The sequence below is a fragment of the Cyprinus carpio genome, chromosome A5 (assembly GCF_018340385.1).
Source record: "Cyprinus carpio isolate SPL01 chromosome A5, ASM1834038v1, whole genome shotgun sequence".
In the NCBI taxonomy this organism is placed as follows: Eukaryota; Metazoa; Chordata; class Actinopteri; order Cypriniformes; family Cyprinidae; genus Cyprinus; species Cyprinus carpio.
The window spans coordinates 29,218,549-29,242,327 of record NC_056576.1 but is presented as its reverse complement, the minus strand read 5'-3'; the positions used below and the strand labels follow the sequence as shown (position 1 = coordinate 29,242,327).

Genomic DNA, 23,779 nt, shown 5'->3' with positions numbered 1-23,779 from the left:
ATCAATTTTGGGGCCCATTTTATTTTCTTTTTATATGCTTCCGCTTGGTTCTATTTTCAGAAATACAATGTTGCATACCATTTTTATGCAGATGTTGCACAACTCTATTTTCCACTGAATGCAGGTGATCGTGATGAGTCAGGTAATTTGATGACTTGCTACTATGAGATTAAGTTATGGATGGCACAGAACTTTTTACAGTTAAATGAGGCTAAAACAGAATGCCTAATATTTGGCCCTATTATACCATCCCCACATGTGTTGCCCGGTCTTATTTAAAGGATAGAAGTTCTATAGTTCAGGGTGGGCAATTACTTTTCTGATTCTGCAGCTTCTTTTTGTGGGTTCCCCAAGGATCAATTTTGGGGCCCATTTTATTTTCTTTATATATGCTTCCGCTTGGTTCTATTTGTCGGCAATACAATGTTGCATACCATTTTTATGCAGATGATGCACAACTCTATCTTCCACTGAATGCAGGTTATCGTGATGAGTTAGGTGATTTGATGACTTGCTACTATGAGATTAAGTTATGGATGGCACAGAACTTTTTACAGTTAAATGAGGCTAAAACAGAATGCGTAATATTTGGCCCTATACCGTCCTCACATATGTTAACCGGTCTAGGTCTTATTGTCTCAAATCTAAATAAGCAAGTAAGAAACCTGGGAGTGGTCTTTGATTCAGAGCTTAAATTTGATACGCAAGCGAACTCTGTGGTAAAGGCGGGCTAGTTTCAGTTAAGATATATCGTAAAAATAAAAACAATTCTGTCGTTTGATGATTTGAAGCATGTTATTAATGCTTTTATTATGTCAAGATTGGATTACTGTAATTTGTTGTATTTGGGGATTCCCACTGTTCTGTTGAATCGTCTTCAAGTATTACAAAACGCAGCAATCAGACTGCTGACTGGGACCAAGAAACAGGTCAGTGTGTCCCCAGTGCTAGCTTAATTTCATTGGCTACAGGTTAATTTCAGAGTTCAATTTAAGGTTTTACTTTGTTTTTAAAGCCTTGCATGGTCTAGCACCTGAATATATTTCAGATATGATCCAGTTTTATTCTCCGACACGGCCATTGGTGTCTTCTCAAAAATGTTTATTAAAAGTCCCTAAATCCTGCTTAAAGTCAAAAGGAGATTGGGCCTTTTCGATTGTGGCACCTCGCCTCTGGAATGACCTGCCAGTGGAAATTAGATGTTGTACATCATTAGGTCATTTTAAAACACTTAAGAGGGCACTTACTCGCCCAGACATTTGATGTGAGATAGATGGTGCATATCTGATGGTCTTGTTTGTTTATGTCATGTTATTTTATGTTCTTGCTGTTTTAGTTTTGGTTATATGTTGTTTTATTGGGAAGCACTTTGGACAATATGAGTTGCTTTTAAATGTGCTATACAAATAATAAACAAACAAACAAAACAAATCTTACAAGAGATCTATAGTTTTTTGTATACTTAGTCAAAAGTCCAAGCGGCAACTATAGTTACCGCTAGGCAAATGACTTGTAAGTACATATCATAGGGAAATGGGGTATACTGTATTAATAGGTTACTAAATCAAGGTTATTGGTCTTGTTAAGTGCTTTTTGCTTCGATTATTCACAGTTTGGTTGGTTGCTATTCAGTCAAACTGTTTTCTAGCCTATTTCAATAACAACAATATCAACAACAACAACAACAACAACAACAACAACAAAAAACCCTTCCAGTCAGAGGGGAGGGTGAGAGTGAGAGTAATGTTTATGAAAAATCTACAGCTTCTCTTTTATTTGAGCCACATGGACCATTTCAGTTCCAGGCAGAGAGAAAGGCATAAAAACAACATCAAGCCAATAACAGAAAGCCCACTGGCCTGAGCGCCAGCTATTGTGACCATTCACTTACCGTCTCACAGTTTGGTTAGCAAAAGCTACGTGAGCCATAAATCTTTACTGCTACTTTCTCTCTATGTGGTCAGGGCATGAGTCAATGATTATTGTTTAATGTAATATAAACCACTGTGTGTGCACGAGTGTGCATGTGTATGTTTGTGTTGTGTGCTCTCTGAAACCTGGTCAAAATACTTGGAATAAAAAATGTAAGACATTTTATTGCAGGATAAAAACACACAGAGAGTAAGCACACACACACACACACACACACACACACACACACACACACACACACACACACACACACACACACACACACACACACACACACACACACTCAAAAAAGCAATGAACAAGAATGTATTACCTGTGTTTTAATGATATCATCATCTCGGTGTATCTTCAGTGTATATCCTCGGTTGCAGGTGATAGTGCAGCGAGCTCCATTGAAGTATCCAGGACCATTGCACTTCATTTCTGCATTACTGACCATTGGCTTCTGACATTCAGTGGCGTCACACGAGTAATGAACACAACTGAGGGATTACAGAAATAACTTACTTTATGACAATGTGAAAAACCTACAATTAGTTTACTTGAACACTCTTGCATTATGAAAGCAAATCCATGCGACAAGGGAAATGAATTCATCAAAAGACTTAAAGACTTGAACTTAACAAAAACAGAATTTAACATTGGCCTCTAGCTTAAACTATATTTTTAAATTTTTACTTAAATGTTAATAAAAAAGGTTAATAAAAATCTAAATAAAACAAAAAACAAAATATGCATCAGAATTTACTCTACAGTAGTGCATCCATATCCTTTCCGCTGTTGCACAATTTTATTTAACAAGAAAACATATGCATGCAATCTCTCATACCAAACAAATAATTTATATCACTATAAATGTGTTTAAATTAAAGTTTTAAAATTTTCTCACTAACATTTGTTAATCATATAATTAATGGGTGAAAAACAAAAGCTTTGCTGTTGACTGTAAGGATATAGCGTGACCAAGAAAATACTTTTTATTGGTTTTTGTTCAAAGACATCCCTTTATTATTAATCATTTTATTGCCATCTTTTATGCATCATGTGCCTGCAAAGTGAAGAAAATGGATTTATTAAATAGCATTGTTCAATAGAGGATTAAATAAATGTGTCATCAACATATCTTCAGAACGTGTCACTACTGCAATAGACATCATAACATGATACAAAAAACAACAACAAAAAAAAACAATAAATAAATAAAATATTATACTTGCAGATCTAAGACCACATCTAAGTGCTGTGAACTGGCAAAACATTTAGCCTTTACACTGACATGAGAGGGAGCAATGGTAGATTTATCTCCTCACCTTTGGCCCATGGGGTTGTAGATTTCATTGCTCTGGCAGCCGCTGATAGTGATGGGGTCAAAATATTGAAAGGAGCGCAGCCCAACACCTGAGATGGCCACCAGAGAAGAGCTGAAGCTCACTATAATGGCTTTTGTCCGGTAGAAGGCCACACTCAGGTCATGACTCACAGGAATCACCAGTGGATTGTTCCGGCAGCTCAGCCTCCAGTCCCCTAAAACCATCCAGCCATGAAAAAAAATAATAATAATAAAAAAAATATATATCTTCCACTTAAATTTTCTAGAAACATACAGCTTGGGGTAAAAAGTGTGTTCAAATGTCATAGAGATTGGGCTGAGACTGACCGAGAGGGTGGGTTTGCTCCTTAGTGTCCAACAGCTGAACAGTAATGTTGTGTTGTCTCTGGTCGATGTCGGCTGTTCCGTCAGCAGCCAGATGTATAATGACCGCGGCAGCCACCATAGGATGGGCGTAATAGGCTTTAGGAGAAAAAAACAAAACAAAATTAAATAAAAAAAACCCTGACTGTCAGTTCATTTAATTAAAAAAATGTGACTTTACAAAGTAGCATGTGCTTCTGCCAATTTTTATTTTTTTGTTAAATCAAAATCTTTTATTGATCAAACGCAATAAAAAAAAAAAAAAACAATTTTTAACCCCAATCTTTGTCCTAAGCATTAACTACTCTTACATTTTTAGAGAAATGAGGTCCAGGGTTCCTACACCTATTGACCAATGAATTTCCCCAGACTCTCCCAATCATTTGTGATTACTGGATATACATTTTTTCAAAAATCATTTTATTGAAATTTTGCTTACAAAGAGTATTCAACCAGAAAAATGTATATCAAAATGTTAAAATTCTCTAAAATTCATAGGTTTCCCATGACTACTTGAAACCTGTAAATTGTTAATAAAGTTGTTTTAGTTTCAAACCCTAACCCTAAAATCTGACTTGTTTATAAGAATGTTGTTTCAGGAATATGTACTACTTGGTGAAATCATGGTAAGTCACCTGATGTGACATGACATCAATGTGTTCAACTGAACCAAAAAGATACATTATCATGCTTAGCCATCTCTTACCTTCAGCCAAAATCGTGAAGTCCAGCTGTGCTGCTGAGACTCCTCACAAGGAAACCAAGCGTACTGAGACACGCTGTGTGACAGGTCAAACACCTTCGACTGACAGCTCTAAGCAAACAAACATAAGAGCTATTTACTGTTTTTCCTCTTCCTTAGTTACTTATTGAATGTGGCCAATCAAAGTTTGTTGTGTGTGTGTGTTTGTGTTTGTGTGTGTGTGTGTGTGTGTGTGTGTGTGTGTGTGTGTGTGTGTGTGTGTGTGTGTGTGTGTGTGTTTGTGTGTGTGTGTGTGTGTGTGTGTGTGTGTGTGTGTGTGTGTGTGTATATACACTCACCAGCCACTTTATTAGGTACACCTATTCAATTGCTTGGTAACACAAATTGCTAATCAGCCAATCACATGGCAGCAACTCAATGCATTTAGGCGTCTAGATGTGGTGGGGGCGACTTGCTGAAGTTCAAACTGAGCATCAGAATGGGGAAGAAAGGGGATTTCTGTGAAAGTGACTTTGAACATGGAATGGTTGTTGGTCTGAGAGGCCTGAGTATTTCAAAAAGTGCTGATCTACTGGGATTTTCACGCACAACCATCTCTAGGGTTTACAGAGAATGGTCCGAAAAAGAGAAAATATCCAGTGAGAGGCAGTTGTGTGGACGAAAATGCCTTGTTGATGTCAGAGGAGAATGGGCAGAATGGTTAGAGATGAAAGAAAGGCAACAGTAACTCAAATAACCACTCGTTACAACCAAGGTATGCAGAATACCATCTCTGAATGCACAACACGTCGAACCCTTAAGCAGATGGACTACAGCAGCATAAGACCACACCAGGTGCCACTCCTGTCAGCTAAGAATAGGAAACGGAGGCTACAGTTCACACAGGCTCACCAAAACTGGACAATAAAAGATTGGAAGTGCCACTCCTGTTATGTTGGGTTTGGATTTGTAGTGTGAAGTTCAGATGGTATTGGTCTGATGAGTGTAAAGAACATGAAAGCATGGATCCATCCAGAGGATTCACTCTGCCTTGTCTCAACGGTTCAGGCTGGTGGTGGTGGTGTAATGGTGTGGGGGATATTTTCTTGGCACACTTTGGGCCCCTTTTGAGCATCAATTGAGCATCGTTTAAACGCCACAGCCTACCTGAGTATTGTAGTTTACCATGTCCATCCCTTCATGACTACAGTGTACCCATCTTCTGATGGCTACTTCCAGCAGGATAATGCACCATGTCACAAAGCTCAAATCATCTCAGACTGGTTTCTTCTTGAACAGGACAATGAGTTCACTTTAATCAAATGGCCTCCACAGTCACCAGGTCTCAGTCCAATAGAGCAGTTTTGGGATATGCTGGAACGGGAGATTCGCATCATTTGTGTGGGGCAATGAGTTTATTTTGAAACTGCATGATGCTATCATGTCAATATGAACCAAAATCTCTGAGGAATGTTTCCAACACCTTGTTGAATCAGTGTTTTTTCTGAAGGCAAAAGGGGATCCAACCCGGTACTAGCAAGGTATACCTAATAAAGTGGCAGGTGAGTGTATATATATGTGTGTGTGTGTGTCTGTGTGTTTATACACACACTACAACACTGATAACAATACACACTGTTTCTTGAGCAGCAAATCAGCATATTAGAATGATTTCTAAAGGATCATGTGAACACTGAAGATTTGAGTAATGCTGAGAATTCAGAATTGTCTTAACAGGAATAAATTACATTTTACAACATATTAAAATAGAAAACAGTAATTACTTCAAAAACAAATAAATCTTACCAACTTCAAAGTTTACAGAATATTTTTTGGACTGCAAACATAAATGGACTAAAACAGAGTAATTATAGCCTGTAGTCTGCTATGAAAAGGTAAATTAGACCATCTGGAAGCTCACAATTAGCCTCTAAAGTGGCCAGGTTAAAGTGCCACTCCAGATCCGTCTAAAAGTCAGTGAAATCCAGGTGAAATGAGTGAACTGACCTACCACTCTCTTCTGAGAACTATGAGCACACCGCAATGAGATCAAAAATGGCCTGAACTTTAGTAACTGCTGAGTTTCAGAATTAACTCCCATGAGTGAAGTTCACCAATCATACAAGCCTTCAGGGAGGGTCAAGTTGGTTCAAAAGGAAGTACTGTACATTGCCTTTCTAGTGGTATTTTAACTGAACAGCTAACTCCTAGTCCAAGCCTTCTAAACTCTTCGCCCTTGTTTCACAGTGAATAGCATCGAGTTTATTTCATTTCACTGTAGAATAATGTGACAGAGAACCACACTGAACCCCTTGAACCCAAATGTGGGGTGACATCGTTGCAACGCTAGGTGACACTGGAGAGCTGCATGCTTCCTCACGGAGTGAATGGCACTAATTATGTGTTCAGTGTTTGTGTATGTGTAACAGCAGTGGGAGCAGATCAGGACAGCAGTGCTTTCGCTTAAGCTGTCTCCTAAACCTGCACAATAGACGTCCCCAGGAATTTTTGGGGTGATATGCAGAGAGTATTTTCTGATTGGTTCAGCAGTACAGGTGTGCCAGTAACTGGCTGGCTTTTACGCTGACCTCATTTCCCGTTCATACATTTATCTTTAATTTTTTGTACCTCATTAGCAAATTATTTGTTATGATTGTGTGTGTGTGTATACAGTATATGATACTAAAATATCACTGATCGAGATATATTTGAATTAGTTGTTATTTTTTAGTTGTTATTTTAAACTTAAAGTTTTAGTAATGTTTTTGCAATTTTTAGTAGTTAAACATCACAAATGTTGCCCTGGCTACTACCTGAAATATAAATATAAAATATTTTAGTTAACGTTTATTTTTGTCAAGTAATAAACATGTTTTTATGGTTTTAGTTAACTATAATAACAAATATATATATACATACAGTGGGGAACATATTTATTTGATCCCTTGCTGATTTTGTAAGCTTGCCCACTTACAAAGAAATTAAGGGTCTGTAATTTTTATGGTAGGTTTATTTTAACATATAGAGACAGAATATCAACCAAACAAATCCTGAAAAAAAAACACTTTATATAAAGGTTAGAAATTGATTTGCATTTCAGTGAGTGAAATAAGTATTTGATCCCCAAGCAAAACATGACTTAGTACTTGGTGCAGAAACCCTTATTGGCAAGCACAGAGGTAAGACGGTTTTTGTAGTTGGTCACCAGGTTTGCACACATCTCAGGAGGGATTTTGGTCCACTCCTCTTTATAGATTCTCTCTAAATCCTAAAGGTTTCTTGGCTGTCTTTTGGTAAATCGAAGTTTCAGCTCCCTCCACAGATTTTCTATAGGATTGAGGTCTGGAGACTTGCTCGGCGACTCCATGACCTTAATGTGCTTCTTCTTGAGCCACTCGTTTGTTGCCTTGGCGGTATGTTTCGGGTCATATTCAAGCTGGAAGACCCATCCATGACCCATCTTCAGTGTTCTGGCTGAGGGAAGGAGGTTCTCATCCAAGATTTTACAGTACATGGCCCCGTCCATTTGCCCAACAATGTGGTGAAGTCGTCCTGTACCCTTAGCAGAAAAACAGCCCCAAAGCATAATGTTTCCACCTCTGTGCTTGACTGTAGGGATGGTGTTCTTGAGGTCATAGTCAGCATTTCATTCCTTCCAAACACGGCGAGTCGAGTTAATGCCAAAGAGCTCAATTTTGGTCTCATCTGACCACAGCACTTTCTCTCAAGCCTTCTCTGAATCATTAAGATGTTCTTTGGGAAACTTTAAATGGGCCTGTACATGTGCCTTCCTGAGCAGGAGGACCTTGCGGGCATTGCAGGATTTCAGTCCATTGCGGCGTAGTGTGCTACCAATGTTTTGCTTGGTGACAGTGGTCCCAACTGCCTTAAGATCATTAACAAGCTCCTCCCGTGTAGTTCTGGGCTGATCCCTCACCTTTCTCATAATCATTATCCCCATCCTTACCCCGTGAGGGGAGATCTTGAACAGAGCTCCAGACCGAGGCAGATTAATGGTTGTTTTGTATTTCTTCCATTTCCGAATAATCACACCCACAGTTGTCCCTTTCTCACCAAGCTTCTTGCTGTTGGTCTTGTAGCCCGTTCTAGCCTTGTGCAGATCTACAATCTTGTCTCTGACATCCTTTGACAGCTCTTTGGTCTTGTCCATGGTGGTGGGAGAGGTTGGAATGGAAGAAACAGACTGTGTGGACAGGTGTCTTATACACCTAACAAACTGACAGTAGGAGTAACTTCTTAAAGTGGCAGGACTAATCTGTGTTCGACATGGGCATATAACCAATCTGTGGGAGCCAGAATTCTTGCTGGTTGGTAGGGGATCAAATACTTATTTCACTCATTGAAATGCAAATCAATTTCTAACCTTTATATAATGTTTTTTTTTCTTTTTTTTGGTTGATATTCTGTCTCTATCTGTTAAAATAAACCTGCCATAAAAATTACAGACCCTTCATTTCCTTGTAAGTGGGCAAACTTACAAAATCAGCACTCTCTCAGAAAAAGAAAAAAGTTGTCACTGGGGCAGTACCTTTTCAAAAGGCACACCTTTGTACCTAAAGAGTCCATTTTTGTACCTTAAATGTACATATTACTACCTAAATATGTGTACATATTAGTACCTAAAAGGTACAAAAGTTTTTGTATTTTAAATGTACAATTTTTGTGCTAATTATTGTGTATCTTTTTTTTCTGAGAGTGCAGGGGATCAAATAAATATTTTCCTCACATGGTGTGTGTGTGTGTGTGTGTGTGTGTGTGTATATATATATATATATATATATATATATATAGCTAAAAGGTACAAAAGTATTATAGTTATATATTATTATTTTTTATTTGGAAATGGGGTATAACAATAAATAAAGGGGTGAAATAAAGATTTTTTTTGTTGTTGTGATTTTCATGTAAATTGTACATTTATATATATTTTATGGAAAACAAGTCAACATACTGATAAACAATGAGTTTTGCAGTGCAGTATAATGTAATATTATGCAGTTAATTCTTGGCCAGTGATAGCTTTTTTTTCTTAATTTTTTTAATCAGATTAAATTTTCTTACAGCTTTTTACGTTCTTACATTTTACATGGACATAATCTTTTTGGACAGAAATAAATTTGTATCTGAAAGTGGAATCATCTTACAGTTCACAGATCTAGAGGTGATGTAATATTACATGAATTAGACTGAGAGACTGGCAATTCACTTCATTCACTACTCTAAGACAGCTCTGCGGGGAGACAGCTGACTGGAGCAGGGGGAAAATCGTTTTCATCTCTAAATGCCTTATAAAAATTGAATGAAATGGTTACAAAATTAGTCGCACAACTAGAGAAATCTGATGTAATGCATTAAAGAGACTTAGGGAGAAATGGGGTGAAAAAAAGAGAATGAGAGGATATTCGTTTCCGCACTCCTTGCTTAGTCTCATAAGATTCCTCTCTCTCTCTCTCTCTCTCTCTCTCTCTCTCTCTCAGCACGCCACAGTAAGATCAGTGACACTGTTCCCCGCTCCTCCACCTCCCCTCCATTGATTCAAGTACACTACTGTACTGCAGTCCGTTCTGCATCTCTGTTGGGCGCTGCGCCACACAATAAGTGAAGAAGCATTTAGTCATTCTGATACAGCGCTAACATCGATCACCAACTGATTCACTTAAGCTGCAAGTCAGTTTCCAAGCTGAACGAGGCCTTGATTTACATTCATAAGAAATACTTGCGAGACTGTGAAGTGAAAGTACAAACACCACACAAAGGTATATCGGTAAGACTAACTATTCAAAGTCATTGTAACCTATGTGCTATCATTTCCCATTATGAGCCACAATACGCATTTTCTCCCAACAATGAGGTTCAAGTTCACTTGTGAAAAATGGCCATTTCTCAGTGCCATAAAACCTTAGGTTGTGCACAGCATGATAGGAATAGTTTTGTGACATGATTAATTCAGAAGCTTACACGATTTTGGGCGCATGAGACTCGCGCTCCACAAACATCACGAGAGGGGGGAGAGGAGGAGGAGAAGTGGCCAATAAAACTGTAAAATTACAAATGTATCATGTTGAAATATCCAGGGAGTAAAACAACACAGTTTTTTTTAGACGTCCCTCAGAAACAGCCAATTTTTTACTACTTCCATGTGTGAAGGGTTAGAGCAATGTCTCAAATCTCTCTTTAACAGAATCTGCTTCTCAGCCATTTATTGTGAAAAACTGCAGTTCAGTCTGACATACATAATATTTTAGATCTGAGATTTTTCTGTGTTCTTAGTCAAAAGAGCCACTTGTGTTCATAAATAATAACTGCTCATTTAATACGCCAACTTTTCTCTTTGAAAGACCCCGTGAAATGGCTTGACGAGCATTTTCCTTTCCTTTATGCTTTTCCTTTTGAAATATACAGTAGCTGAAATAAAATAAAATTAACTCTTTCCCCGCCATTGACAAGCTTTTACGTCTTTCTGTGCTTTCACTGTATACACTTGGGGCCACTACTACACATCTTCTGAACGAGTACAAAACCTCCCGAACAAAAACACACGTGAACAGGACGGTAAAACTAGCGATCTCTCATGTAACCAGATGCATATTAAAAATAATGCGATCATCAGCAATAGACAGCATATAAATGAAAACCGCATAATGTTATGGATTAAAATGATGATCCAGGAAGTGGTATATGGCTGTGCAAGCTTTGGAGGTGTCGATGGAAGCGATTTACTGGATTTATGCTTTGATAATTGTACTGAATATTATCCAGAGGTAGTTTTTGATAAAAATGTGATTTTCTTTTTTGTATGAAACCTACCTGTATTCAAGTGTTGATAAAAAAGAATGCTTTAAAACTGATTTTTTATTTATTTATTTTTTTTTAAAGTAGAGGCTTTGATATTTATTTTGTTGTATTGAATATAAAGATATTCATACAGCAAAATATACTGTAGGCCATCAAATTTTTATGAAAATCATCAAAATCGCTGGTGGTGGCTGACAACTTTTTTTCAAAAATGCTGGCGGGGAAAGAGTTAAAAGATGAAAACGTAGAAATTAGAAATGTTACCTCGGTAACTAAATGAAATAAGTTTAAGTTGAAGCACTAAAATGGCTAACTGGACATAATTAAAAACTAAATCTGAAATAATTATAAATTAAACCTAAATAGAAATATATATATATATATATATATATATATATATATATATATATATATATATATATATATATATATATATATATATATATATATATATATATATAAAGAAATAAAGAAAATCATAAAAGAACATAACATGACTAAAAATGATAAAAATAAAAAACTAAAAATATAAAAAATAAAAGTTAGTTCAAAATGTTCAATGTTTTCAAAAACAAACAAACTATAATGGTCTATAAATAACACTAAAATAACACTGAAATGATGTCATCAACATTTCATGGGGTCTTTAACACATCCTGCACAATGTACAGTATGTGCCTCTTTAAGCATACTCACCTTTGTCACTGCAGGGTATCCAACAGCCACCTCCGCTGGACAGTGTATCTTCTCCTCGTTGGACACTTGCACGGCAGTGGCCCATTGATCCAGGAAGCCGCTTGGGGTGTAGAGGCCACAGTCCCTTACGCTCGCCTCCCGCTCAAAGTCCTCACACACACCATCACCGTCATAGAAATAACACAAGCTGGGTTCATCTTCAGAGGAGAGAGATAGAGATGAACTGGTATGAGAGCAATACTGAACCACTGCATCAAAAGCCCATTTCAAATGCTGAGATCAGCAGACTGTTTGAGCTGGTAGCAGTTATTCATGTCCTTAACTTTATCCCAGTGCTTCTCAGACAGTTTCAGGTGGTGGACGACTTCAAAGAAACCCTCCACCCATCTAATTCAAAGCAATTACCTACAGTATATATATATACATTAATAATTGTGTGGGTACATAAATGATTAAATGAACTCACTTACTGTACATGTTTACATAAAAAAAACAAAAGAACTTAATACTCATTTGAATATTTGCTAAATAATTTACACTTTATCGACCAGCCAAATAAATTACATTTACACAGTGTGAATAATATGTAAATAAATATAGTTTCTGTTGGTTAGTAATAAATTGTTTGCATTTTAACATTTTAAAATGATAAATGATAACAACACATCTTAGGTCTATGCAGTTTTAAAATGATCTCACTCTACATGTTGACAAATAAAAAAAAGAAAAAAAAAAAGAAAAAAACTTTAAGCTTATGTGAATGAAAGCTAAATAAATTATACATAAGCAATAGGAATAATATGAAAAAAAAAATCATTATTTTATTAAAAATAATAACAGCTTTCAAGTGGTGTAAACAGGAGTAAAAAATTGTAGCTGTTAGGATTAAAAATAGCTGATATTTAATTTAGCTGAGTACAGGACATTCTGTTTAGTTTGTCATAAAGGTTGTTTAGAGCACTCATTGTTTTACTTGGCATTACTTCACAGTGTTAATCCATGGTCTATTTTTTTTTTTTACTGGCTTTAAAACAAGGACAGTCATAAATCATCATTCACGATGACAGATTGATTATCTTTTATGACTGTACTTCATGTATCAGCAGCCCAGACGCATTTCTAGCAAACTGATCACCTCAATTAAAATCCCACTACCATTATCAGGTAAAGGACTTCAAGCTTCTTTTTTATTAAGAGCTCTACCTTTTTAAAATGTTGATTTGTGTTGTTTGTTCTTTGTTTTGTGCCCTGATGTGTCCCGTTCCCATCTTTGTCCAGGCCCTGAGGTGTCAGCAAAATTTGAATGTGTAAAGCTGACACTAAGGGAACATGTTTTGAATTGCAATGTTCTGTCACCTGTTCAGTCCAGCCATCCTGGTAATCAACTGCTATGAGGTGTCAATCATTGCAAACAGCAGTCAGGAAACAAGTTTGCAAGATGTGCACTTATCAAATCAAACACTCTTTCCCTGGCAAGCTACAAAACAATATTAACAAGGACAGACTATGTAAAGTTACAGGCATCCTCAGGCGCACAGCAGCCACAGTACATTGGTCAGAGGAAGTTACTATGGGTAAAGGGCAGCAGGATCCACACTGCACCTTGTCACATCACTTCCTGTGCTAAAAAAGCACAGGAAGTGTTTTATTAATACTGTGTTACCGTGACACTTTCAAAACAGAGTGCTGGAAAATATCAAGAAGTACAGGGTTGACGTAACCATAGATCTTTGCCCTTCTGCTTGATCAGAGGTTTGTCTTGGGGTTCATTCAACATAAATGTAAGTTGCACAAAACACTAAGCTGTGATAAGACATTTTATTTCTGTCAAGCGCTCTGCTGTTTTGGACAAAGCAGCCGGCGCTGTTCAAAGTGACATACTGTAGAAAGCGCCAACTTTCCACACGAAGATGTAAATAACTGATGTAGCAAAGTAAGTAGAATGTGCTGAATGTCAGTGACTATTATTTCAAGGAATAGTTCTGGCAAAATAAAAAAATTCTGTCATTTATTCACCCTCATGTTGTTCCAGACTAAATTTAATTTTTCGCAGTGAAATGCAAAAGTGTTCATTTTTTGAACACTGCACTAGTTGCTCTTTTCAATGCAATACAATGAACAAATGAATAGAGACTTGGGATGTGCTATGTTGACAAAAGAAATGAGATCTTGATATTTTATGGAATTTTTGTTTGTGTGTTTTACAAAATTTTACAGAAATGGAATGATTCCTTTAAAAGTGAAACTAAAACTGCCAGTAGGTTGTGAAAAATCAGCTACTGCATCCAATGTTGGATACTTCCTTATATATACATGACCAGGGGTTGCCAACATTGGTCCTGAAGAGCCACAGCCCTGCAGAGTTTTGATCCAACTGTGATAAAAACTCACCTGCCTGTAGCTTTCTAGTAACCCTTAGACCTTGATTAGCTTGTTCACATGTGCTTGATTAGGGTTGGAGATGAACTCTGCAGGATTGTGGCTCTCCAGGATTGGCAATTTACTATGTGTGAAAGGGGCTTTTGACTCGCCTGATTCATTCAAAAATGCAGATTCTTTCAGGAACCAAATAAAAAACACCACCGTGTGTTGCTCAGAAAGGCACAACTGTTATGCTGTGGCTTTGTTTAAAATATTAACTTGTTTCTTGCAAAAAAAGATCCATATAAATTACAATTATGCTGATAAAAACAGCACACCTACTTGTGTGATTTTCCTTAACCACACTCTTAACAATAAAGGTTCTTAACTGGCATTGATGGTTCCATGAAGAACTGTTACCATCCGTGGAAACTTTCCATTGCAGTAAAGTTTCTTCACAGTGGAAAAAGGTACTTTAGATTATTAAAATGTTCTTCACAATAAGAAAAACCCAAAATGGTTCTTCTATTCCCCCAATGCTTTATTTTTGGGAGTGTATATCAAATGAATTAAATACAAGACAAAAACTGATACAGGGGTATTTTTATCCCCATATCTTGAATTTTGAGGACACTGTAATAGGCTACATCATGTAATGAAAGCATAAACTGTCAAGGCACTGTTGAAAAGCTGAAAAAAAAAGAAAAAAAAAAGAATCATTTATGAACATGGTTTCCCCGTTTTTTTATTTTTTTATTTTTTTAAATTACACATTTTCATTTTTGTGTGAACTGTTCCTTTAAGGCAGTCAGGGATAAACTCATTGAACCTACTCCAAAAAAAAAAAAAAAAAAAAAAAAAAAAGCGGAACTGCCAATTAAGCACTGTCGGGTACTAGTGCAACCTCAGACTTCCAGAGGTGTCCTAGAGGTCAGACAAGACTTCAGCTAGATGAATGTTGGCTACATTCAACAGCGAACTTCAAAAGCCCTTCTTATCTGTTCTTCTTTGCTGCCTCCTTTTTTTCTCTCTGTCTTTTTTCCTCCACTCCAGCTTTCCGTCCACACTTTTAGAAGAAAAGAGGATTGTTGCATTACTGCTAACAGGAAGAAGTGCCACAGAAGTTTGCTAGTGCTCGTTAGGCAGATCTTTTGTGGGGGGACTTAAATGTCCCTAAGAGGGTCCAATTATGTGGCCAATTGTTTTGACAGAACTGATCAGCTTACAACTTAAAGCACTCCATTAACATCACAACCAGCTAACAAGTTTTGTTCTATGAAGGGATAGGACAACAGAACTTTCTTGGTCTTTCACACATTGTCAGTGTAGGACACTGTGACACTGATGACAGGTTGAAGCCATGAGATTGATGGCTGGGCAACCGGGCAGAACGGACATCAATAGAGCACTGAGAAGTAATCAGCAATACAGCTAAATGCTGTTGGAGCAAAACATCAATCAAACTGATGCTACACTTTATACTTTTACTTTATTGTACTTTGCTGTTGAAATAGTGCGACAAATATAAGCTTTTAAAAATATTTCGACCCAAAATGAAAATTCTCTCATTATTTATTCACTCTCATGTCTTTTCAAATGCACGTTATTATAATTATTATTATAATTTTTTTTTTGCTGTACGCAAAAGGATGTATTTTAAATAATTGTCATGCAGCTCTTTACCATACAATGACACATGCAGTGTCTATGTTTTCTATACAATGTCTGACCAAGTCTGCAAAGCAAAAAAAAAAAAGTTTTTTGAACACTTTGAACAAAAATTTTAAAAATATATAAAGGGACCATAAGACTACTGCACTGCATTCCAAAATTCTTGAAACCATACAATAGCTTAAAAAAAAAAAAATGTTTGTTGAAAACATATAATAGTTTTGTGTGCATGGTAACTTTTGAGGTTTGAAGGTTATGGTAAATTTTTAGGGGCCAAGATTATGCAATGGGTTGGATTGTAAGGAGGGTGAATTGGGTTTTAATTTAAGTTTGGTATACTCCTTTAACATTTCTACCTATAGATGATGGTCACATACCAACACAGTTGAACAACGGCTCTTTCTTGCACTGATTTGAGCAGCCATCTCCATTAGCGAAGTTCATGTCATCACATTGCTCTCCAAGATATCTGAAGGGCATTCACACATAAGTCATTAAAAGAGTTAAATCACACAAATAGCCTTGCTAACACAAGGCTGCTTTTAAATAAATCAGAAATGAACTTTTTGTCAGTCATGGTTCAAAACAGCTTTCACCAACATAAGAAATAAAATGAGGCTTATACTCAAAACAAGAAAATGGAGCAAGACAAAATGCATTTAATTCAAGATACAGCCTCTGGAAACAATCTTACACAATTTTGCTTCTCAGCAAACAAGTCAATTCAATAAGTCATTCTGTCAATTATGTCAATTCCAGATTGTTTTATTCACAAAACTATATCTACTATATTTTCATAACATGGCTGTAACCATTGTCACCCACAGTGGTCGCAATAAACACAAGGATATGTTTTTCATTTCCATTACATTTATATTTATTTAATGCAGTGAGAGTTTAGAGAGTGAACTCACTTTTGGACGAGTCCATCTCCACAGTAGGGTGAGCCCAGCTGGTGAGAGAGAGGAGGAGATGGTTCACTCTCTGCTGTTCTAGACACTGTCAGCACGTGGTAGGTGTACGTCTCATCAGGCTTTATGTCCCTGGAAAACATAAACAAGGGCTATTAATATGTTTTCAAACTCTTATGCAGGATGTAAATTATTAGTGAACCCAAACCCCTTAGTGGTTGCATTCTTAAAATTGTAGTCAAATAAAAAGGTTGTGGGGCCTTACCATTCAAAAGTTTGAGGTCAGTAAGAAATTAACACATTTATTCAGTAAGGACACATTAAATTAACCAAAGTAAAAATGTATTAAACCAAATGAATAAATTGAAAATAAATGTTGTTTTGAACTTTCTATTAATTAAAGAACCCTGAAAATATAGTGTCACAGTTTATATATATATTTTTATTTTAATTTATATAATTTTTTTTTATATATATATATATATTTACTTTAATTTATATAAATTAAAGTAATTAAATTAATTAAATTAATTAATAGAAAAAATTAAATTAAATTAAAAATAAAATAAAAGAGAGACAGCACAACTGTTTTCAACATTAATGATAATAAGAATAATTATAACAAAAACATTTCTAAATGTTTCAGCCTTGGTGAAGATAAGAGATTAAAAAAAAATAAACATAAAAAAAAAAAAAAAAAAAAAAACTTACCACCACTAAACTTTTGAATGGTAGGGTACATATGTTTCAATAAGGTTTTCAAATGTTTTATTAAAGAAAAAAGTTTGATTACAAGCTAGAGTTCTGTTGCCAAACAGACACTGGTGAACAGATATATTGCTCACATGCTTTCTATATACTTCAACAAAACATCATTTATCACTTTATTATAGAACTGCTAAGTAGCTTGTTTGAGTCCTGCTCCAGTTCCCAACTTGAGTTGAATGTGCACACTTTTTCTATAATATCTTTATATCACAAATATATAACACAAAACCCTTTAGTATAAAGAAAAAAACGTTATAACTTTAAAAGAATCCTGCTTACATCTACCTACGTTAACACTTTTAAATATTTATAGCTGAGAGATGGAAAATTACTTTGGAATGAGTGTTTACGAGATAGTTGTAGTGTGTGCCATTTTATAAGACGATAAACACTCATTTAATTTAAGGGATTTCATGCAAAACAAACTGTCCCCTTTCATCCTCAAGCACCAACAATTAGATGCTAAGAAAGGATGGCTGTTGTAATGTGACTCTAGGTAGAGTACAAAGTGTGCTCCCAGCACTCGTCATGACTGTAATACAACCCTTCAGGTACATGAGCCACAAGACTCAGCTGAAACAGAGCAAAACTCTAATCATCATCTGTGCTGGGATCAGGCCTCTAAGCTCAGCAACGGACCACCCAAATGACCCAAGACCCCCCTCGTCCCATAAAATGCATTTCCTCTCTCATTCTATTTATCTTCACCTCACAATGAAATGCCAAGAATAGAGCGACGGAGAATAGAGGTGGAGGGATCAATTTGGGATGCAGAGGGGGTGGTGCAGCGCTTTTCTCTCGGACAATACACGTATCTGTCTGCATTACTAGTCCTCAACTCCATTCTTTCTAAAAAAATAAAATAAATAAAATATCTTGCTATTATTGACCCAGCCATTTATGGGGCTCAAATTAACGAAAACATTTTAATCACAACTCAGATCAACCCTTAAACCTCTGTCTGCACATATGCTTCTCAGATCCTTTACACCGCTTTGACTTTCCGCCTGCAGGAACACAAACTTGGAGGGATCGCGCAGTGTGCGGAAAGCCTCACAGCTGGTTCAGGTATATTCGACTTAATCAGCTCCACCATGAGGCTCTAAAACCCCACAAGCTCCTCCAGCTGCAGACTTCCCAAACAGTCAAATATGGGTCAGAGAGCCTCAGTGGTGTGAGAACTGCCGAGTGCCAGAGGACACTTTGCTAGAACTGCATGCCGAGTCTGAGCCAACCCCCAAAGGCAGGAGCTGGAAGATCTTGGCCCACAATGTGGTCTTGTGGCTGTGTTTTTCTAAGACATGTTTGTTGTGGAGAGGCAGAGCAAAGCTAAAAGAGTACTGCTGCTATCCTTAACAGCCACAGTGACTCCTGAGGTAGACCGTTGGCTTGGCTTCCAATACGAGGAAAGGATATTTTGCCCATTAAATCGAGTAAGTATCAATTTAGCCATCAATGTCTTGTGGCTACATTACGAATTTACAGCGAGGCTGTTTGTTTGTGAAAACATAATCATTTATTTGAGCAACCGGAGCTTTTGTGCATTGCTAAAAACACTCTGAGAAGATCATTCTTAAAAATAAACCTGCAGACATAAAACTTTTTATAAATACTGCAACATACAAAGACATGGTACAAGAAGACAGCACTCAAATGAAATTTCATAGTCGCATACACATGAGAACTCAAAAACCCTGGTGCTCAAACAATGAAATCTGTCACAGCACCTTCCTGTCTTGGGGTTTTCGGACGATAACAACATTTTTCAAGCCTCTGTGCTGGAATTTGTGGTAGCTCATGACTTCATCACTATTCCCGTGCGGGATACCCCACAGAAGTGTGGGAAAACACTACAGCTCCGAGCCTTTCACTCTTAAGTCAATAAGGTAGGAGCGTGCAACACTGACAATGTTCAGGAAGCACACGGGCAGTTAAACAAGACGGTAACCAGACACTAAAGCAGCCAAAATCTCTGGCTATAAATGAGACCAGTTTCACTTCCTGAAATCATGATGGGTTGGTTTCTATCAACACTTGTAGGTTTTCATCTGTCCAGAGTTTCTTTTCATTCCCAAATTACCATACGGGTTAATGACACATAAGGCGCCATTCACACACAATGTGTCTTTTTCATTAAAAAACATGAGACACATTTTTTGTTTAACTTATTTTAACACGAGTGCTGTGTTTTTAGAAGGCATGTCATACACAAGATGATGCAAAACACACAAGAAGTGAGTGCAAAAGTCAAAAACCTCCATCAAAAACATTGGAATAGTAGTGCAGTGGAATACAAAAAAAGAAGAAATAAATAAATGCTCTGTGTGAACATGGTTTTGAAACTTTTATTTTATTTTCAAATATGAATTATTTATTAATAGATATCAGATTTTGGGGGGTGTCGCACCATATGACTTCCCACAAACTGAACTAACCTTTATTATCTGACAGAGTCATGAGGGTCTCCAGGGGTCCTCTCTATGATGTCATTTCCTGCTTTTTTTAGCAGACAAACATTTCTCAAATATGAATACGCAGTAAATCAGTTAAATTATATAATTTTAAAATACAGAATATCAATTTTAATAAGGTTTAATAAGGTTAAAAAATACATTTATTTTAATTCAGAAACTAAAAATCATACAAGAGGCATACAGTATTTATTTTTATTTTTTTCTGTCAGTACGCTAATTTAAAGTGTGAATTAATATCTTCATGCAGACTAGGAAAAGAAACATTTAGCATTTATCACTTAGAGAATAAAAATCTGAAAAAGTGTTTTTTGTGCAATGTGGTCTGCACCTCACTGCAGCTGGACTTTGGAACAAACATGTGGAAGGGTGAGATATACAAGTCCATCTTTTCTGGTGCTTGTAATTGAGCTTCATAGAGGAGCACACTCATCCTTCTTAGTTTTTCTGAAGGTACTCCTCTCTTTCAGCCCAGATGCTGGAAAAATCACATTATAGTATCCGCTGTATACCTTCAAAAGAAATCAAAGAGATGCATCTCATAATGCTAAGCCCTCTGTGCAGCTGCTCGCTGCTTGAAGTGGTTAGGAGGAGAATGATGATCTATAAACTTACTTCAAAGGAGTGGAAATAATTTGTCATTTAAAATCAAAATCAGATTTCATATGGTTAAATAAAACAACAACACAACCTCAATCATATAATTTACCAAATCACAGATGTTTGGTCAGACCGCAACTCAACCCAAGAGATCCATCAAGTGCTGCTTACTATTTGCTCTATGAATGAAAGAGAAACATGTTGCTGGAATCATTGACAGCTCTGGGGAAAGTTACCTTCAAGAAGATAAGACGTAATCTCTTCAGATTACTACTGGAAAACAAAAATACACTGCACAAACACAGATGTCTAAACCAGAATGTCCTAAATAGATACTGTAGCTAGATACTATTCTGAAGTCATTAATCATGCATGCATTTCACAGCTTTAAAGCAATTATCCATCAAAAATCCCATCCTTCAATTATCCTTCATTTTGCATTTCACAAACAGAAATAGCAGCTTATTGGTTTGGAATGACATGTAGGTGAATAATGAATTACAAAATGTTCATTTTTGGGGGTGAACTATACCTTCAAATGCACAAGACAATGCTAAATTTGCATATCCTGTGCATGCTTACCACATGCAGCACTGATTTGTGGGTCATGCGTGTTCTTTACAACACTTTGTCTTGTTGGCCTGTGACATAATCATATTGATAAATTTGCAAATGAAAACACGGCGTGTGTGAAGCAGTATGGAGGTTCTCGGAGGCCATACTGTTTAATCATTCTCCATACTGTAGCAGCAGTGATCTATAGCGGCTGTTCTTTGGCTGAGATCAGATATTACAGAACATTCCCCTGCTACCCTAAAGAGCTCTCATTAGGAAGCCTGCCTCTTTTAGCCAGACACCACTTTGATTGGGGCTGCTTTCACTGGTCACAATGAGTGATTGCCTGCCTCTATTGGAGCCAAAGTAGGCTTGCACCTGGAGGATGAAATGGCCATGTAATCTTGCGTCACTCTGGAGCTGACAAAACATTTTATGGCCCTTGTTTTCCAGGATGATATGAAAACGATCTATAGTTAATTGTCACACAGTGATGAAAGATCAGGACTGTGTGGACTCAGCAAAGGCCACCCACACTGAGGACTGAAAGGGAGAAGAAATGAGAAAAACAGATAGTGGACGATAACAATAACAATAGGAGTTTCTACATGCCTGTAGTTAATTTTTTATCAATGTACTATATTAAACTGCATTACATTGATAAATGGATATAGACATTCACATTTGTAATGTTACAAAGATTTATATTTTAAATATTCAAAGAATATTTTTTGTTAAATATGAACGATATTAGCATGTTAGAATGATTTCTGAAAGATCATGTGAAACTAAACTGTAATATCATTATAAAATATTCAACTAATAATATTTCAATTATTCAATAATAAGAAAAGTAATAATATTTTACGATATTACTATTTTTTACTGTATTTTGATCAAATAAATGCAGCTTTGGTGAGCATTCAAAAACTTCAAAAACAAACAAACAAAACAAATTGTATCAATTTAACAGTATTACATTTATATTGTAGTTTATAATTCCTATAGATTTTGATTCTAATTTATTTTAATACTTCTCTTTCCAAACAATTATACCGCTATAATAAAACTCCATGAAAGCAATAAAATCACACAAATTTTCTGGTAAATTGTGTCACAGTTTTGGGGAAAGAAAAAACTCATCTATGTTAGATGACAAGTTAGTCACCAAGTCAAACATGTAAGATCAAATAATGTATGATTTAGGAGCAAAAAACACAGTTTCTTTGACTCAGCCTGACCCCAGGCCTTATTGTTGCTCATGCTCAATCCAACTACTGCAGTAAATTCCTTTAGACTAGCCTCAGTGCAATAATAAAATAACAGTACTCAAAAAAGTCAGACATCTAGAAGTGATTCACGAGTTCGCCTTACAGATAATAAAGCAGGATGAATAGTATGTGTATTTGGTGTGCTGTTGGTGGGCTCCAAGCTCAGTAATTCCTTCCGAACCCGGGTACTCCCCCTGTCCGGGGAGAGGGGTCCAAGCTCGGCATTTAGTACCCAGAACCCCCCCACCGAACTTTGTTAATAAAACATCATTTGTAAAATTCCTATAAGAAAGCCTAACTCAAGGAATTGCTTGTGCTGATACTGAATAATGAATTTCCTGGATTTAGCTTTTAGCTGAAGTGGAAGTCCTTCTGAAATACGCTGTACACTACAGCTTTTGCGAATTTCAGATGAGGGGAGTTTTTCGCTGATCCCAGCTTGGTACAAGCACTGATACATTTTCTCATCATCTGGTGAATACAGCTGTGTAGTATTAATATATAAAACAAACCTTTTCAATTAAAAAACACATTATCTGAGCAGATTAAACTGTTGGCTGATGAATCTGGATACCTCACTAACACAACTTGGATTGTGCTACTACAAACTAAACACAGCTTTAATGTATGCTTAGATAATGTCAGTATAAACACGACTTTGATTCTGCAAAGATTTGTTAAGACTATTTTCAATTATATACATGTATATATATATATATGTCTAGATGTCTTTTTTCTAACTTACTGCTGCTGCAGCTGTCACTGTATTTACTGTTATTTCACTTGTCAGCCAACTTTTTGGAAACAAGAAAAGACACCCAAAACAGCCCAGTGTGAGGACAGTGAAGTTCAGTGAGTTCACATTGGGTCTTGTTTATACAGTATGCAATGAGTAGATTTTTTTGTGAAAGCTAATGTACATTATTGGCAGCCTGCCAACTGAGGTGTGGTCTTGTTCTGTTGGAGGTCACAGCATTCAGAAGACTGGGTAAAAAAAAAGCACAAAAGAAGGCAGACACAATGCCTGCATACTGACCAAACTTCATTAATGTCCTGTTAATGAGGCATATTTCCAAGAAAGAAATAATGGATGCTCAATAGGTCATTTTTACAGATAAAAAAATAAAAATAAATGGATAATACTTCTGCAAGTTTCAAAATTGTTACTTTAGTTATTTCAAGAAATTTCCCCAAAATCATTGTGGAGGTTCACATCTTGTGTTTGGGGAATTAAAAAAAAAACATTGCCAATTTATTTAAAATGTCTTTACATCTTAATATACTTGCAGACTGCACACAATATGCAGCGTGACCGGTGTTGTCTCATTCACACACAAATAACTCTGATCTGA

At 36.5% G+C, this 23,779-nt stretch overlaps 1 protein-coding gene across 2 annotated transcripts in view; it reads right to left on the bottom strand.

Moving 5' to 3' along the window:
• The window catches only part of LOC109069824 (pappalysin-1-like), an 89,066-nt gene that overhangs the window by 36,965 nt on the left and 28,322 nt on the right, over positions 1-23,779 (bottom strand). For both annotated transcript variants that reach the window (XM_042756800.1, XM_042756801.1), the window contains exons 8-14: positions 16,766-16,894; positions 16,229-16,320; positions 11,820-12,016; positions 4,332-4,439; positions 3,590-3,725; positions 3,243-3,456; positions 2,246-2,414 (exon numbers count right to left, since the gene is read on the bottom strand). In XM_042756800.1, the coding sequence (XP_042612734.1) occupies positions 2,246-2,414; positions 3,243-3,456; positions 3,590-3,725; positions 4,332-4,439; positions 11,820-12,016; positions 16,229-16,320; positions 16,766-16,894 (1,045 nt within the window). The remainder of the gene's footprint in view (positions 1-2,245; positions 2,415-3,242; positions 3,457-3,589; positions 3,726-4,331; positions 4,440-11,819; positions 12,017-16,228; positions 16,321-16,765; positions 16,895-23,779) is intronic.